The 16,754-nt window shown below is 42.4% G+C and overlaps 2 protein-coding genes across 4 annotated transcripts; one reads left to right on the plus strand and one right to left on the minus strand.

Annotated features, from left to right (window-relative positions):
* Positions 1-822: 822 nt before the first annotated feature.
* On the plus strand, positions 823-10,762 carry LOC120819617 (uncharacterized). Of its 3 annotated transcripts, none has more exons than XM_040177188.2 (3): positions 823-973; positions 1,057-1,154; positions 2,495-10,762. In XM_040177188.2, exon 3 carries the CDS (start codon positions 2,621-2,623, stop codon positions 8,777-8,779), a length of 6,159 nt encoding a protein of 2,052 aa, XP_040033122.2. In that variant the 5' UTR covers positions 823-973; positions 1,057-1,154; positions 2,495-2,620; the 3' UTR covers positions 8,780-10,762. The 3 variants fall into 3 exon arrangements, with proteins under 3 accessions (XP_040033122.2, XP_040033123.2, XP_077959400.1); XM_040177189.2 differs by having other exon boundaries at positions 1,060-1,154; XM_078103274.1 differs by lacking the exon at positions 1,057-1,154 and having other exon boundaries at positions 835-973.
* A 592-nt stretch (positions 10,763-11,354) lies between these two features.
* LOC120819618 (bone morphogenetic protein 2) lies at positions 11,355-13,524 on the minus strand. Its single transcript, XM_040177190.2, has 5 exons — positions 13,146-13,524; positions 12,797-12,936; positions 12,467-12,583; positions 12,120-12,306; positions 11,355-11,910 (listed from the first exon to the last, which is right to left on the minus strand). The coding sequence occupies exons 1-5, from the start codon at positions 13,444-13,446 to the stop codon at positions 11,495-11,497; spliced, it is 1,161 nt and encodes a 386-aa protein (XP_040033124.2). The 5' UTR covers positions 13,447-13,524; the 3' UTR covers positions 11,355-11,494.
* Between the last annotated feature and the right edge of the window lie 3,230 nt (positions 13,525-16,754).

The following is a 16,754-nucleotide window of genomic DNA, read 5'->3' on the forward strand; positions in this document are numbered from 1 at the left end:
ACCTTAATACAACATGACAGAAATAGCGTAAATATGGCACCTTGAAGGAGGACAGCCACACACTGTGGATGCCGGGGCCATGGAGTTGTTGTTGGAGCAACTTAGATTGTGATTTCATGCTGTCAAATGTAATTTTGTGGCTAATACTCTATTGAACAGGTCATGGTGATGCTATATACAGCCTATGCCTAATGTTCTCTAAAGGCATATACTGCAAGTTGCCATACAGTCATACAGTGTTCATTATATACAAGCTAATGCTTCACATTTGACCTCATCCGTTGACTTCCTCTGACTCACGGTGGCTTACAGGTCAACATATCTGCCCCCTACATTGTCGATTAATCTCACAGCAACAGCTGCATTGGTCCTAAAACTAGACTACCCAGTCCAACACTTTCATGTTGTCAACACAGCCTTGTAATCAAAATGAATTAGCACAGCTTGCTAAAGTCAGCAGACAAACAGCGACATCCAGCAACCAATCTCCACCCCAGGGACTGTCGGCGTCAGTTGTGTGATGTAAGGGGCTATATCAGAAATCTTTGTTTGTTTCCCTGGGTGGCAGAAGACAGATGAGTCACAAGTGAAATGTTGGCCTTTGGTAAATACATCTAGCCTGTCTGTATAGTCCCAACAGAGACTCAAATTATTGACGCCTCATCTCCATTGACACAAAGGACCTGTCATCTTTCCCAAACTGTCTGAAGAGTGAAGAAAGGAGTCTGGTGTTCTCATTGGTCGGTTACAAAAATAACCAATGACCAGCGTTGATTTCATCCAGCTGGCCTTCCTTGCCCTGCCACTCGACACCCTCTGGTTATTCCGATGTGAGTTAGCTAGCTGCACCCTGTGTTGCTGCTCAGTTTGGCCACACAGACTAGTGCGTCTATTTTGGTATCCTTTGAGTTTGCTCTTAGAACATTGGCCACAGCAGTGTTCGAATATGGAACTAAGGGCTTGAGATTTTTGGGTGAGTTGTATTTGTTTCACAAACTTCAAGAAAGATAGTTTGTTTACTATGGATGACAACTGCTAACTAGAATGTATTCTCAGCAGGTTGCAGCAGATTTTGCATTGGATTTTTTACGGATGATTTGTTTTAGCTACCACCGTTAACATTGGAGGGTCAGCATGAAAGACACATCACCAAGGTGAGGGAGCAGTGTGATTATTTGGATGTTTACAGACAGACAGAGATACTGAAGCCCAGTGGACAGAATATAAGATATAAGAAGTTTCCAATTGATTCTAAACACTTCTCTAGAAAGACCTACAGGATAAGTACCCTGTATTGTATTTCTATAAAATCATTACATATACACAACATTACATTATTTTAAAGAAATATAAACACGTCTTTGAGGAAAATATGAAACACATTTTCAAATGGTTGCACAGTATTGTTAACTGGGCTATATGAGTATAAATACACAAGCAGATGCTGGGAAAGTACCGTGGTAGTCATGAGAGCTTGTAGACTGTTGGCAACTTAAGTCTCCTGGAAAGCCAAAACATTCTCTCAGTCAGGCCAAAGATACAGTAAAGTCAATACACTCTAGTCATTTTACCTGGTTTGTTAGGATCTACAATAAACAATAAAACAATAAAAGTAGAAATAATTTGTCTTATGGACTCTTGTAAATTAACCTACCGTTATTCAATTTTGTGTTAACAGTAAACATGAACCATTCTCAACAACTGAGATTGCTTTTATATTATACACTTTTAATGAACCGATACAGTCCAAAACAAAACTGTATCTTTGAATGACTGTGTTTATATTTGTCTCAACTTATTCTGCTTATATGGAGAGTCATGGTTATGTAGATAGTTGAAGAGTTGAGTTATATGGCAGTGGCTTTGCTCCCAGTTCAAGACATATCAATGGGCTATTCTAAGACCTCACCCAGATAGCTAAAGCGAGCTACAGTAGAGCAGCTGCCAAGGGGCTCTGTGATTGATTTGATGATACTTTACTGATATACATTTCCTCCGATTTGTGACGTAAATCTGCAGGAGTGGATGTTATTTCAGAGCTTTGCAGAGGCATTTTCTAGATATCCTCACAGTATATACAATTGGTATATGATTGCATTTGAAAGGGACCAATGTGAGGCATGGGTCGTTCCTTTAAATTGCACACTACAACAATGCAAATGTTTTATTTGTGTAATTACGTTCCTTTACAGCAGCAACAGTATGCGAGTGCTTACAGCTTAAGGCACCATACAGTGCTAAAAATAGTCAAGCGCATGGTTTGGAGTGTTTGTATGCTGCCTGCAATATCACAGCATGGCCAAAGCCGGCATGTACAGTGTACGTAAAGGTCATCAGTGCAACTACTGAATTGAAAACGTTTTAAAATAATCATCAAACCACATTTTCGTGAGCTTTTGAACTGTACATAGTTTGGAATGATAACTGCACACAATGTATGAATGAGTAACCATAATTATAAAACACAGAGACTAACTTCCCTGTCTCCCTTTAGGAAGTTCCCACATCCCAAATCCCTTATGTCGTGCTGAGCTGGACAAAAAGGGTTGTACAAAGTTGCAGCAGCTGTAAAGGATGCAAGAGAGGTGATGCACGAGACTGAAAGAAGTTTGTTGACATCATGAGCTGCATGGAAAAGCGACACATGAGCTATCGGGTGGGAGGCATGGTCCACCATCGCTTCCCCAACGGCTTCACCGACTTGTTCATGGATGAGACAGACCGAGAGGTCAGCATTCTTACCGACAGAGCCTTCCGAAGTCTCTGCGTTGGGGATGAAGCTGTTTACAATGACGAGTTGTTGTACGGATACTCACCTTTCAGCTGCCACAAACCTTTGGTGGAGGAGCCTCTTAAAAAGACTCATCACAAGGAATCTAAAAAGCAACGGCAAGACAAATCTGACAAAAACTATGCCCAGCCGTGGAAACAACAGGAACAGAAAAATGTGTCCCACAAGTCGTCTTTCCTCAAGTCATTAAGTGCTACGGAGGAAAGCCGCGAGGGGATGTTGATCGCAAATGGGGGTATGACAGACTCTAACGGGGAATCATGGGATAAGTCTGCACTTCGCAGCATCCAAAGAGAGCTATCGGAATTCTCCCCGGATTATCACTCCAATGTCACAGGTGGATATTACGAGGAACATCATCAACATGAATCTGGTAATGGTTCATTTAGCAAAACAGGCAAAGATGCTGCCATTGTCTCTGGGAAATCCCTAAAGAGCAAACATGGGAAATCCACTATCAAATTAACAAAACTTATCATCAAAAACTATTTCCTCCACAGTGAGTTTAGTCCTTTCCAAACATGGGGAGTCGTTAACCGGTTTCCCCTTGATCGAGAAGACTCCTCTAGTCTTCCCACAGATAGTATACCTCAATGGTATGACTTGCCTTTTTACAAGGAGCTTACGGAGGAACACAGAAAAGAGAATCTGCATAAAGAGGAGGTGCAGTCTCGCCAGAAAGCAACCGTTGAGCCACCTCCACCCACTGCTCCTAAACCCATCCCTGATCCGCCTAAGGTCTTGCCAAAGCCCTCAGCTACTCTGGCTGAGAAGAGATGCTCATCAGAAAGAGGGGATGGGAGTGCTGCCCCCTGGAGGCGCAACAGGTCCAGGGCAAAAAGTGTGATTCCAGTCAATCAACCTGGGATACCAGCTCAGGAAAACAGTTCAAAAACAGTATATGAGAGTCTTTGGTTAGTCAAAAAGGAGCCTAGATCTGTGGAGGTCACAGCAGTTGAGGAAGTAAGCTCTTTAGCTTCAACTCCGTTCAGCATCTGCCAGCTGATGACTCCCATCATTCCCTCCAGACAGCCAACGGAAACATCGGAAATTCTCCTAACTGTGCTCTCGCCCTCCTGCCTTGACCCTCCGCTGAGACCACACTCTGAAGCCAAACTCACCCCCGAGCCTGCAGTCAAGCGGGACAGCTACAAATCCCTCGCCTCTAGCATCCTCTTCAACCTCAAAGACAACAGGAAAAGGGTGAAAAGCCATTACAGCCCTCCGAAATTCAAAACATTGGAAGTGCTTAACAGTGGTACCCAGTCTCCCCAATCAGATCATCTGAAATATTCACAAGCTGTCACAGAAGGCTATGCATCTGGCTTAAGCACTCCTGCCATTTTCACAGACAGACAGAGAGTGTGCTCTCCAGTTTTGGAATTGATTAACACCCCAACTGGTGGTCATACCAAACATGATAGTGATAGATCTCTTTCAGATGATTATTTGTTATCAAATCTACTGCAAACTAGCAAGGCTGCAGGTAGTCTTGTTGAGGAGAGTCCCATATCCCCCTTAAGACACTCAAAAAAAGACAACAGTGCAAGGGCTAGAAAGCAAAACTACCCATCTCTGAATTTGTATAAGAAAGCAAGCCCTGTTGACAGTGATATGAAACATTTACCAGCCCCTCAGGGAACTGGTGCTCCTAAACGCATAGACGAACCAACTGAGGCGAATAAACGTTTACCACACACGCTAAACAAAGACCTCTCTCAAAAAGCACTGCCCACAAACACAGAGTTTTCACCAAATTTTTTAAATGTCAAAGAAGATTGTTTGCTCCTAATTCAACCTGATGTATATGAAAACGATGGGTTTTCCTTAAATGTATCACTTGAGAAGAGAGCACTCAATAAACCAGAAAAATTTAAACGATCTGCAAAAGACTTTACAGAAACAGACGTAAGCTTGAAGGGAAAATATGCTAGTTGCCAACCTATGACTACGATGTATGTGATCAAAGCCGCCAGGGAAGCAATTAACGCAGCCAAAAATAAAGCTATATCAACAGCTCAGTCAAATACCACAAATAAACCCATTTCAGACCAAGAAGAAGTAAATGAAAGCGAAGTGTGCAAGAGTTCAACACCAGAAAACAACAGTATTTTATCCCAGCATAGAAAAGTAACAGAACTGGATGGCAAAAGGGGTGATTTCAAGAAAGTTCCCCCACCAGTTCCGAAGAGAAATTTCGCTAAATCTGATATTCTCCTCTGTCACAACAAAGAGCAAACAAAGAATGTTGACAAGCTGACTAATGGGGGCTTAAAGAATGCAAATTTAAATTTAATTGAAGATGAATTTGACCAGAAACAGGGCAAACTCAAACATAGGTTTTCTGCCAGACAGAACAATTACATTAAAAATCAGAGATACGCAGGGTCAGATGAACAAGGGGAGGAGTTTGAGGAAGGGGATCCGAAAGTGAACCCAATAATGGAGATGGGTGAAGAGACAAGGCCACACAGAGAAATGAAAGATAGCGAGCATATAATTAATGACCTGAATGCTCTGAAAGAGCTGCAGAGAGCGAGACTTGGCGATCGTGTTGTCGAGAACACAAAGAACAAATTAAGTGTTATTAACATAGATGAAGAGGCTAGGGCTAAGAATGATTTGATCTCAAGGGAGCTAAAGAATATTAAAAAGGGTATGCTGTCTATTAGAGGGAACACAGCATCTAAAAGAGAACTATTTGCACAGAAAGAGAAGGATCAGAGCAAGCAAGAGACTTTTGCAAAGATTGACAGCAACGTCATAGTAAACAAAGCCCTTATAAATGACAATTATGACAGAGCAAAAATGGCACTTGAAGAGATCATCTCAGACAGGCAGCAAAGAAAGAATAAATTTACCGAACAGGAAATGTTTGATGAGAATGCTCGTGAAAGGTGTCTAACAAGAGCAGAGCAAAGTAAAAACGCCATGAAAGGTTCTCTGACAGAAGCCAAGGAAAAACAAAATTCCAGCTTTATCGCACCAAAAGAGAAAGATTTTAAAGAGAGGTTAGGTGATCTGAGAGACCACAATAACATAAGACAGATCCTGTCTCAAAGTGAACCTAGACTAAGTGAGACTCACAGATCTGGGGGTAGGTTAACGTTCCCTGACATTGAAAAAACGTGTGATCCGAGCTATGAATCAGGAGAGATGACTATCAGGTATACAGAGAGCCAGATATCTGAAGAAAAGCTGGAGAATGGAATGGAAGACAAGAAGGGCAATGCTCCTCTTGTTCCTCCTAGGAGCAAAAGGAGAGGAAGTATTTTAAATAGAAGTGTTACTACAGAGACAGATAGTTTGAGAGATCTAGTAGAAGAGGATATCTTTAACATAGATGTAAAACATGAAAAGGCTGAGGTAGGCTTAACAGAGATATGGGATACAGTTGCAGAACAATATGTAAATAGTGACCTTTCTATCAGAGAGGCCTGTCAAAGTGAACCAAATCATTTTAAAGAAAGGTGGGATGTGGTAAACAATGCCAATTCAAAATCCACCATGATAACTGATCCAATTAAATGTGAGTCTGTGTTACATTCAAAAGACCCACAATCTGAAAATAAATTGTGTATATCACCAGAGATTATAGGAAATGAAAACAAGGCAAATAACTTGCATGCAGATATGAGGCCCACAAAAGCTACGAACAGCATTGCCTGGGCACAGGAAACACCAAAGGTCAAACAGAAGGCTCCTTTAAAACCAGATAATTTAAACAGACCTTCGGTAACTAATCTTTTAGGGGCAGAAGAACCTGACAAATTGAATAGCGCTTCAATACATGCAGATGAAGAGGAAATCCCTAGACATATAACATCACCCTTACTCCAGGTTAATGGTATCAGCGTCACTCAGAGCCCACCTGATCAAGCCAGCTTGTCTTCAAAATCTTCCTACTTCTCTGTGGAGAATGCACTGCACAAAAATACAGAGACAGAGTCAAATGTTTACCACTCTCTGGAGAACTTGATTGGAGATTTGGAGGAGGTTGATGAAGAGACGCAAAATATTTTGCAAAACACAAAACAGGTTTTGGACGGAATGGAAAATTATTCTTTGAGTGATCATGAAAGCGAGCCAGAGGTTTTAAAGCATCTTATAAAATCCCCTCAAAAAGACACTGAAGTACCAAACATGGACAACAAAGACAATACCGGCAAAGATCAAACATTAGCGCATGATGAAGAAAATCAGACACCAATGTCGCACTCCAATATTTTTTCACCAACTTTGGGGATCCCTGCCTTATTTAAAGTCAAAGATAACACTTTCAGTAACAACTTGAAGTTGAAGACTATACAACCGTGGTCACCAAGAGGTAGTGTTTCAGAATGGGGAGAGGAGGTACATCAAGTAATAGACAATGCAGAGCTTCCTCTGGCTCATGAACCCACCACCAGAGGTAGCCCAACAATCCCAGATGAAATATTCTCACCCAAAGAAAGTGCTTCGAACAGTTCACCTCCACTGCTGCAGTCTCCTTCACATCTGCAAAGTGAAAACCCAAAGAAACCACAATCTGGAGGGTTCCTTGCTGTCCCACGGGAGGAAGACAGATCGTCTGGGCTGAGTCCAGCATCTGAAGGAGTAGAGAGCTTAACAGCCAGCACAGCTGACACTACTGACGAGATGGGAACACATACTGGGATTTCGAAGGTTCCCAGCGAACGGTCCGGGTCCACCTGCAGTGGTAATGAAAGCCAAACAGGCCTGCCTAAACCACCAGTGGTCTTACCGAAATCAGAAAAGGCGGTTCTCAAAGCTGTTAAGTTGGCAAACAGAAGGATAAAGAAGGAGGAGGCTCAGAAGTCGTCCCAAAAGTCGTCTCATAGTGGCAGCAAACACCGAGTCGAGAGACCCAATAGTGACAAACCTGAGCACAGAAACAGCAGCAGTAAAAATAACAAGCGCAGTGAGAGAAATCACAGAGAAAAGTCTGAAGATCATCGTCACAGTGAAAGTCACCAAAGCAAAAACAGTGATGACCAGCGGGAGAAAATACCCTCTGAAAGAAGCAGCCACAACCTTGAAAGCCACACGAGTGAAAGCCACCAACATGACCAAACAGATGGGTGCCACAGGCCTCGACAACAGGGCCATGGTTCTGTGGAGAGCAATAACCAAAATAATGAAGCACTGCCCAGTGTTAGAACAGAGAGGCAAGGGCGCAGCAGCAGACGAGACAAGCGAGAGCACAGACACTACAGTAGTGACAGGCTCATCAGCAAGGTACCTGTGTACAAAGCTCATCTCAGCGATAGACCCTCATCTGACCGGCCCCGCCACCGGTCTCAGAGCATCGACAGGTACTTAGGAGACAAAGTAGAGCACAGGCTCAATGCCGATACGTCAGTAAATGAGAATCTTGATCCCAGAACCCAGCGCATTGAAAAGTCCATCATGGACGAGCTTCAGCAGAGAGGACGAGCCAGAGACAAGACAAGCAGGGACAACGTGTTAAGAAGGAGCCACAGTATAGATGCGTACCCTGACCCGTCCCCTTCGACGCTTTCCCGCCAGTCGAGCCAAATCAGCCACACAAGCCAGCTTTCTCGCCAGTCTAGCTTTGAGCACACTATTGTTGCGCAGTCCTTTCCCTTGACCCAACGCAAGCTCCTGCAGGATCCAGACTCCGGTCAGTACTTCTTTGTAGAGATGCCTTTACAAGTCAAGACAAAAACCTTCTTTGATCCTGAAACAGGAAACTATGTGCAGCTGCCAGTTCAGCCGCCAGATGGGGCTGTTCCTCAGGTGTCCCCCTTGGAGGTTTTGACCCAACCTCTGGTTGTTTACCACAGCTTTGTCCCTGTCCCCCTGTCTCCCATGGCTCACAAAGGTGGCATACAAGTAGCTCACATGGAGCCAAGGTTGAGGCAAATGCAATGTGAGGGACATCCTTATCTAGAGCCTGTCTACGGCCAACACGACCACATGTTAGGGGAGTTTCTAGGCACTGAGGAGCTGGACTGTCTGAGCTGATACAGAATGGTGGCTGAAAGGAAATATCCATCCTGAGTTTAGGCTTTTTTACAAATACCTATTTAATTTTGAACAGCGTTGAAGTGTTTCAGGGGGGTTTTAAGCATCTGGGGCCTCATTTATAAAACCTTGCGTAGGATTTGCGCCAGAAGTGACGTACGAATGAAACATAGGACGTGCGTACGCACAGAAATACTCAGACTTATAAAACCGTGCGCATGCACGTCCTACGCAGTTTTCCCTTAATAAATCACAATCACTTCTAAATGCAGTGCAGCTTTTGCGGCTTCATGTCACGCCCATAGTTTCCAATATATAGTCTGTGGAACGCCCACAAATTAATATTCATTGATTGCGGAATCATGGCAAACACTGACAGGAAAACGAAGAAATGTACTTCACTCAGCCACATCTTCTAAGAGCGCAAGATCAGCCATTTTGCGTCATTACGCATTGTGATGGTATCATGGCATTTTATTACCGTCCATTTGATTGCATCTGACAAGCAACAGCTGTGTTTTGAGGATGAATTGCATAACATGCCAATATTATTGCAGAACATATTTCACTTCCACTGCCATCGCCGAAGTGTGTTGGAAAGGGGACACCGGAGCTGTCCCCTCTTGATGAGACTGGCGGCAATGATTGGGGATCGGGGACAGGGCCAACATCGGCGTCAGGGGGGTCGAGGCACTGCCCTTAACCAGGCCGATGGTGCGCTGCACTACAGCGCGAATCCTTCCATTTGCCACGTTTTCTAAGAGCGCAAGATCAGCCATTTCGCGTCATTGCGCATTGTGATGGCATCATGGCATTTTATTCCATTTGATTGCATCTGACAAGCAACAGCTGTGTTTTGAGGATGAATTGCATAACATGCCAATATTATTGCAGAACATATTTCACTTTTCTTTTTGAAAATGTGTTAATTTGTATTTCTGTTTGTTTTACGCTGCAGATCGATCAAACGGGTGTTCGTGTTATTTATGGCAGTATTGGCATTTCACTTACACAAAAGTCTAGTTTTACACACTTTCACACACGTTTGTGTGTTTCTTGCTTTTGCCGACGGTTCTCATTTCACCCGTTTTTGTGCGTACGCATCGGTCCGAGCTTGCGTGAAGGACCGCACATTTTTCCGTAAAGTTTGCTTTTTATGAATACCAATTATTGCGTAGAGAGCGGCGTACGCCTTTTTTTGTGCGTACGCAACATTTATAAATGAGGCCCCTGATCTTTATATTACTTTAGTTGCCTTCACTTACATAGACGCACAAAGGCTGCATCGGCTTTGAGAAGCTACTAATCCCTACTGATGGAGGATCATTATTTTTGTGAATTAATCTATTTTATATGTGTAAGATAATGTGCAATTTTAGGGAAAGACAAAGGACATGGACAATCCATGTACATAATGTATTTAAGTGTAAACAGATGGTAAGCTTGAATGTAAATGAGAAATATGTGATGTGAAATATGTGTAAATGCTGGGAGCTTGTTATATACAACTCCAGAAGGTATTTTGATCTCCTTTTGAAAGTATCTGAGCTTTTTTTAATACCTACAAGGTATGTAGTTTGTTTCCTTTAGATTTCCTTTCCCCACCAGCGATTTGCAGTCACTTAGGTTACCATTAGAGGTACAGTACTTGAAACAAGAACTTGCTTTTAAGAAATGTATGTAATTTGTATATTATTGATTTTAACTCACCATGTCCACAAAACTAAATAATTAGAAACATTATGCATGTTTAAGTTGAAATTGCTGTGACACCTGTTGAATGTGTTTCACAAATTTCATACTGTTTAAAAGGTTGAACTGGCGCTGTTGCAATGAATGTTTTTCCTTTTTTAATATGCAGAGAACATGAAGGAGAATTGATTTTGCTCGTTTTTTGCATTGGCATTTTTGTCAACTAGACTAAAGCAGGGCTGTATTGTGTCTGTGATCCATTCCAATAAAATGCAATTGTTGTTACAGACACTGCTGGTACCTTTCATTTCATTAAAGGGTCATTCTTTGTTTAAACAATATGTCTTTTAAGCGGAATGATTGGAAGTGTTGTGAGTGTGAGGAAATTATTATTCAAATAGAAACACAAATTACATCATTAACATTACTGAGACACCCGTATTAACTTATCAAGTAATTTGAAAAAAAGTTGAATTCTGATTTTATTGTACAAGGAGAATTTTGGAAAGGTATAATTGCCCCTGCTTAAGATTGTGTATTTGTAGTCTATTTTTTTTACAATACATCACAACCTGAACCAGATTAGATGGGGGGAAGGGAATGATTGATGATTGATTTTTTGAGGGCCTAATCTGCATAAATACATGTTTCTGTCAGATCAATTCCCCTCCAAATATCTTTAGAAAAGATGGCATTTATGATTCGACTTCATTTAAAACTCAAGTGACACCTCTGACCATAGATGATAAACTACTGCAATAATAATCTCTGACAAAGAACAATTAATGATTTCAACCAGGTATCATTCATTCAAGGTATCAAACATTTTAAACATTTCCAATTGTGTTCTACAGGTTTATTGTTGACTAATCAGTCAACAAGCGCAGGGATAGTTGTTTTATTTCTCAAAATTGTACAATAGTTAACATATGCACGAAAATACGTTGTTTGAAACACCTCCAGTGAAAATCTTCCCCTCCCTCATTGTCTGAGTGTTAAAGAGTGCAGGAGATGTAAAGCCAGTCAATGGCAGCCGCAGCTTAGCGCCACCATGTCGTCATACTGCTTCAAAACCACATTCTCCTCATCATCAAAATATAGCAAACTGATGGACTGGAGTCTGTCGGGAACACAGCAAGGGGCTCCCACTTCGTCGCTAGAGACCTTGAGTGCGTGTATGATGGAGCGCACTGTGGCATGGTTGGTCGCTCTGAGATTCCCCCCCAGGGGGAACGGGCATGAGCCTTTGCAGTGGTAGGCATTGTATCCCCGCGGAGAGATGATCCAACCGGACCAGCCAATCTCCTCAAAGTCCACAAAGAGTGGAACCCGCCGGCAGGACTGGGAGCGGCCATGGGGCAGGAAGCCGGAAGATGCACGCCGTCTCCGGCTGCGGTGCTCGTGTAGCTCGGTTGCTGCTGCTGCAGGTTGGGCTTGTCCTGTAGAAAGAGAAACGCGTCAACATATGTCAAGCGATAGCCCTTTACTTTGAGTCCTTCTATTTAGCGTGTACAATCATGTAATGGATGGTTTATGACGCACTGTAATGGAGCAGCTGATTTAATTGGTCGATTCAGATCTACTTCTTTGAATACTATGTCGAAATGCATGACGTAAAATCCCCAATATGTTTCATCAATCCCCTTACCCAGGTATGACTGGTTTGATGCTCCTGTCCTCCCATCGTCTGAGAAGATGACCAGGTAGGCATTTGTGTCTGTCAGCTCTCCATTCTGCTTGGAGGAGGACACCAGTGACTGTATCCAGTTCCTAGAGGAGAGTGAGGTCACCACCAGGATGCCATTCTCCTGGCTGTTGCGGATCCACTTTGACACCTGGAAGTCAGAACGAGATTCATCAGTTCAAACGCCAGAAACACGGCAGAAACGTCTCAAAATGAGATACTTCACTGCAATCGAACAGCTCTAAATATTTGAATGCAAGAAGTCAAAGTAGTGACCAGAAGAAAAGATTGAACAATGGGGAGTGTGTTACCGTTTGAGTGACATTGAAGACTTCCCATCCTTGTGAGTAAAGGGGCACCAATCTTGAGGTGATGAGGTTTCCTCTCCATGGCCTCACTCGGCTGTCCAGCACCTCATACAGATCCACCTGTAGTCACAACACCAAACAGTTCACTAAACTGTGAGCATAAAAGGGAACAACGCACTATACCTGAAATAAGGGCCTACACCAACTAAAGGGACACTAAAAAAGTGTGATCCTTGTTCTTATTTGGTCAGAGTTGTAGACCATTCGCTCTCAAAAATATGTCAAATATTCAAATGTTATACATGAAGAAATGCCATCCAAAATGTATTTTACCTTGTAGAAATGTGGCCCATAAGACTTTCCGAGGAAAAACTTCTGTTTCTTTCGAAACCAACGGAATTCCGCTTTGACCATTCTCTCCTCTCTACCAAACGATGAGAGATTGAAGATGTGAAACCTCTCTCCAGCGTGACCTGCAGGGAGACGGACATGAAACACATTTGTTGGTCAAGAAATACTCCATAATATTTCAAATGAGCTGCTGAACGGTGATATTATCTGCGCGTAACCGTGCGTAATTGCTAAACACAATTCCGTTGTGTAACAACGGCGCCCTCTCATCCAACACATTTCCAAAACAAACAATCACAAAACACCAGTAGCTCATACGGACATGTCTTACCTTTGTCCTCGAAACTCCGCACTATGTTTCCTTCTAGAATGTCTTTCTGGCTCTTCGGGCTCCCGTCGTGTACTGCCACCGCGTTAAAGAGATCCAACATGAACTGCGGCGCCTTCTTGTGAGGGGACGCGGGTGCGCGGGGTAAACCCTCCAGGTGCAACAGCGCGTCCACCTCGTCGCTCGCCTCGTTGGTCGCATCCGACCCGTCCCGGAGCGCCGGACTCCCGCGGTCCAGCGGCACAGCGACGCATCTCAGCTGGAAACCGAGGACGAGCCACAAGCGCAAAGCTCCTGTTGTCATTTTTAGTGAGAGGGGACTGAGCTCTACACCTGTGAGACGGGGGGTGATAAGGGCCGCCCCGCTGCCTTTGATGACTGTTTGGATGATTGGGGAGTGATTGATGATGGTAAAAAGACAACACAAAGACAAGGTGAAAATGACCCGAGAATCGGCTGTAAAAGATAATACATTAATAAATAGAAGATTTGTAAAGCAAGGTTACATTATGTCAAAGGCCATTTTTCGAATGCCCTTTTCGTTGTAGTGTCTGCACCGATCCGTTTTAGGCTTTAAATGCATAAAATAACCACATAAATGTATTTATTTCATCAAGGCTTTTGACTTTGTCAGGAATCTCTATTTCAACAAAATAAAACAAAAATGGACTAATTACACAAAATAATAAAATGCTCTGGTCAAAATTATGACTTTTGTGTCAGTCATAATAATTAGAGACCAAACTAAAATCTTAAGTGCACTGTCAGCCCACACACTGACATCCAGCTGATGACTGGCAGGTGACTTGCAGAGTCACCAACTGACAAAGAAAAGGCCTATAGAACTACACCAAAAACATTAAAATCAATATTTTTATGGATAAGGAAGCATTGTTTTTAGTGATTTTTACATCTGATATAAGACATGGGACAAAATAAATGCAGGCTGTTAGAATAAAACGTTTAATACGGATTAATATCTCTTTTTATGAGTCGCCATGGAAACCACAAGTCGTTGAATTTACCCGTTTGACTCAATGTATGCATTATTGCATAGATACATGTGTTGTGAATGGATACATGTGAATGTTGACTGCAAATATACTGCAAGTTATACGTTTAAGTAATTCATTTAAATTCATTTCACTTTATATATTCTGGATCTAAATATATGCAATATAAGTGCATTTCTTGTTTTCTTTTATTTTCCTATTATAGTAGGGACCAATTTGCGGGCCAACCAAATCAAGTTATCCTAATATGATGTTATGTCCCCGGTGTTCCCCATCATGCGTTTCCCGGCCAATGGCCTGTTATCAGTATGAGGCCAGTTGCAAGAGAGCAAACGAACAGAAGAGCAGTGACGCAAATGGAGCGAGTGCCCGTTAATGCGCACATTTCCCCACAACGCAACGGTCATCGTATCCATGTGCCACCCCACCCCCCCCCCTCCACCTACCTCCCCTTACCCGTTACTGTTTGGACAGTGAGTTGACAACGAAATCAGCGTAAAATGTTCATTCCAGATTATATGATGATCTCCAATCAATCAGGTCAAACAAAAGGGATCATATTCACAAGATCGTCATGCTGATCAATGTCCCCAGTACCCCTCCCTGCCCCCCTTCCCCATTGTTGATCAAATTCAGGTGATTACACAGGAATGATGATCCCCTCATTTAGGGGCCATTACTCAGGTTAAAGGCCCCATAGTGAATTGGGTCTTGTCTGATTTTTCTCGTATCACCAAGCACCCACACTGTCAGATTAAACACAGGATAGATTATAGCTATAAACACCCTAAACAGAGAGATACCAGGATCAAATGATTGCATTTTCTAAAAACAGTATTTTTGTCATTGCATTCCATCTTTGTGATGTATTGTTAAAAGTGAAGCTTTGAAACAAATTATTAAGGGGAAAGGTATTCTATTTATTCAAATGACAAACTCAATGTTATATATCACAGGGAAAAAAGCCTGTGGAGGCCCTTTGAGGGTGTGTTCCTCCTTAAGTAAGGAAATGAGATGCTGAGGAAGCCATTACTTAAGGGAAGTTGGAGAGGAGCACAGCATTGTGCTCCTGATGCATGCCACCGTGCTCCTCTTTACACTGTATGTGTTCTGAGTGTGACGTCTGGCACGTGAACCTATATGAGACAGCTGGTGAGTGTGGGGTGTCCTCAAATGTTTACACAGACCATGTGCTGATGTGAGATAGACTTAAAGGGAAGCCCTCTGACGTGGATTGGTGCTCAGGACGAACGCTGGTGCATCATGGCTGTGGCTCAGTTTGCCACAGTTATTAGTTAAAAGCACAGAACGGTTTAAGATGATATCTGGCTCTCTTGGATGAGAAGAGTGATACCACTCCTTGTATTGAGTGGTATCCATCTTCTTATCTTACTCATTTGTTATCACAGTGGCGAGTGGATGGTATTGTTTTCATAAGGGTCACAAGCATGCTAAAGGCTAAATGCAGTCCCAGAACTTTTAAAGTTGAGGTTCAAAATGAAGGCAATTCGGCATCAGGGCTGGTTTGATCCCAGATATACTTCATTTAGATCTAGATGAAGCAGCAACCTCAGGTGAGGAAAAATAAAGCCAATAAAATTGGTTCTTAAAACGCCATTTGAGGGTGGCTCTAAAAGCGAGTCAATCAAACCCAATGTTCAAATATATTAGAGCTGAAATAGAGGATGGACAGCCTTGTAAAAAAACGATATTGTGGATATTATGCAAAATGAAGGGAGGGCCCTTGACTGACAGGTGGATGCCGTCTTGGCACACGCTATTTCTTCTGCTTGGCCCAGCTTGGACCATCAAACTCATTTTTGGATTAGCAGGGACACTGCAGCTATTACGATAACAAAGATATGCTTCTGTGGAGATTGATCTACTTACTACAATGCAGTAGGCTACATTGTCTGGTTTGACGCCTCAACTTTCTCTTTTTAAGTCAAGTTTCAGGACGTCTTACTGTAAACCCTCATACTTCATATGTATCACTTCACTAAAGTTCTTTCCCATAGTTGAGATTAATTTGTCAGGACAGTGTTGGTGCGAGCCAGCATGTAGAATACAAGGACCCTGAAAGTTAGGAGTCATCCATGATAATTTAAAACATGGGCCTTTTCCTATCTTGACATGACACATGACCTCCATATGAAAGAACCGGTTCCTCTCCATGTATTTATTAACTGTGCTCACCTCAGTTTTCAATTGATTCTCGTTTAAGACAGAGCTCTCAGTTGAACTATAGATGGCAGTATTGACTAGGAAATAGTGTGCTGGATCATAAAGTTGTACTGCAGTAAACAACGCAATAATGCCATGTCATTTTACAGCAATACTGATTGATTTTCTCCACATGAAAAGTTCTGTGCTTTACTATATTTTTTTATTTCAGTTGTTTTGATAAATTGATGTCAGAATGGTGTCTATATGATAACATTATTAAGCAAAATTTACTCTTGATGGTAAAATATTCTGTCTTCCATATCCGATGACCTGGTGTTCAATCCCCAGCTGTTACACGGGGAAAGTGTCATTTTATCACTTTAATTCCCTTATAAATTATTAGTAATTGTTGAATGTTTTTCCAGGATTGCAC

Source organism: Gasterosteus aculeatus, chromosome 5 (genome assembly GCF_964276395.1).
Source record: "Gasterosteus aculeatus chromosome 5, fGasAcu3.hap1.1, whole genome shotgun sequence".
Classification (NCBI taxonomy): Eukaryota; Metazoa; Chordata; class Actinopteri; order Perciformes; family Gasterosteidae; genus Gasterosteus; species Gasterosteus aculeatus.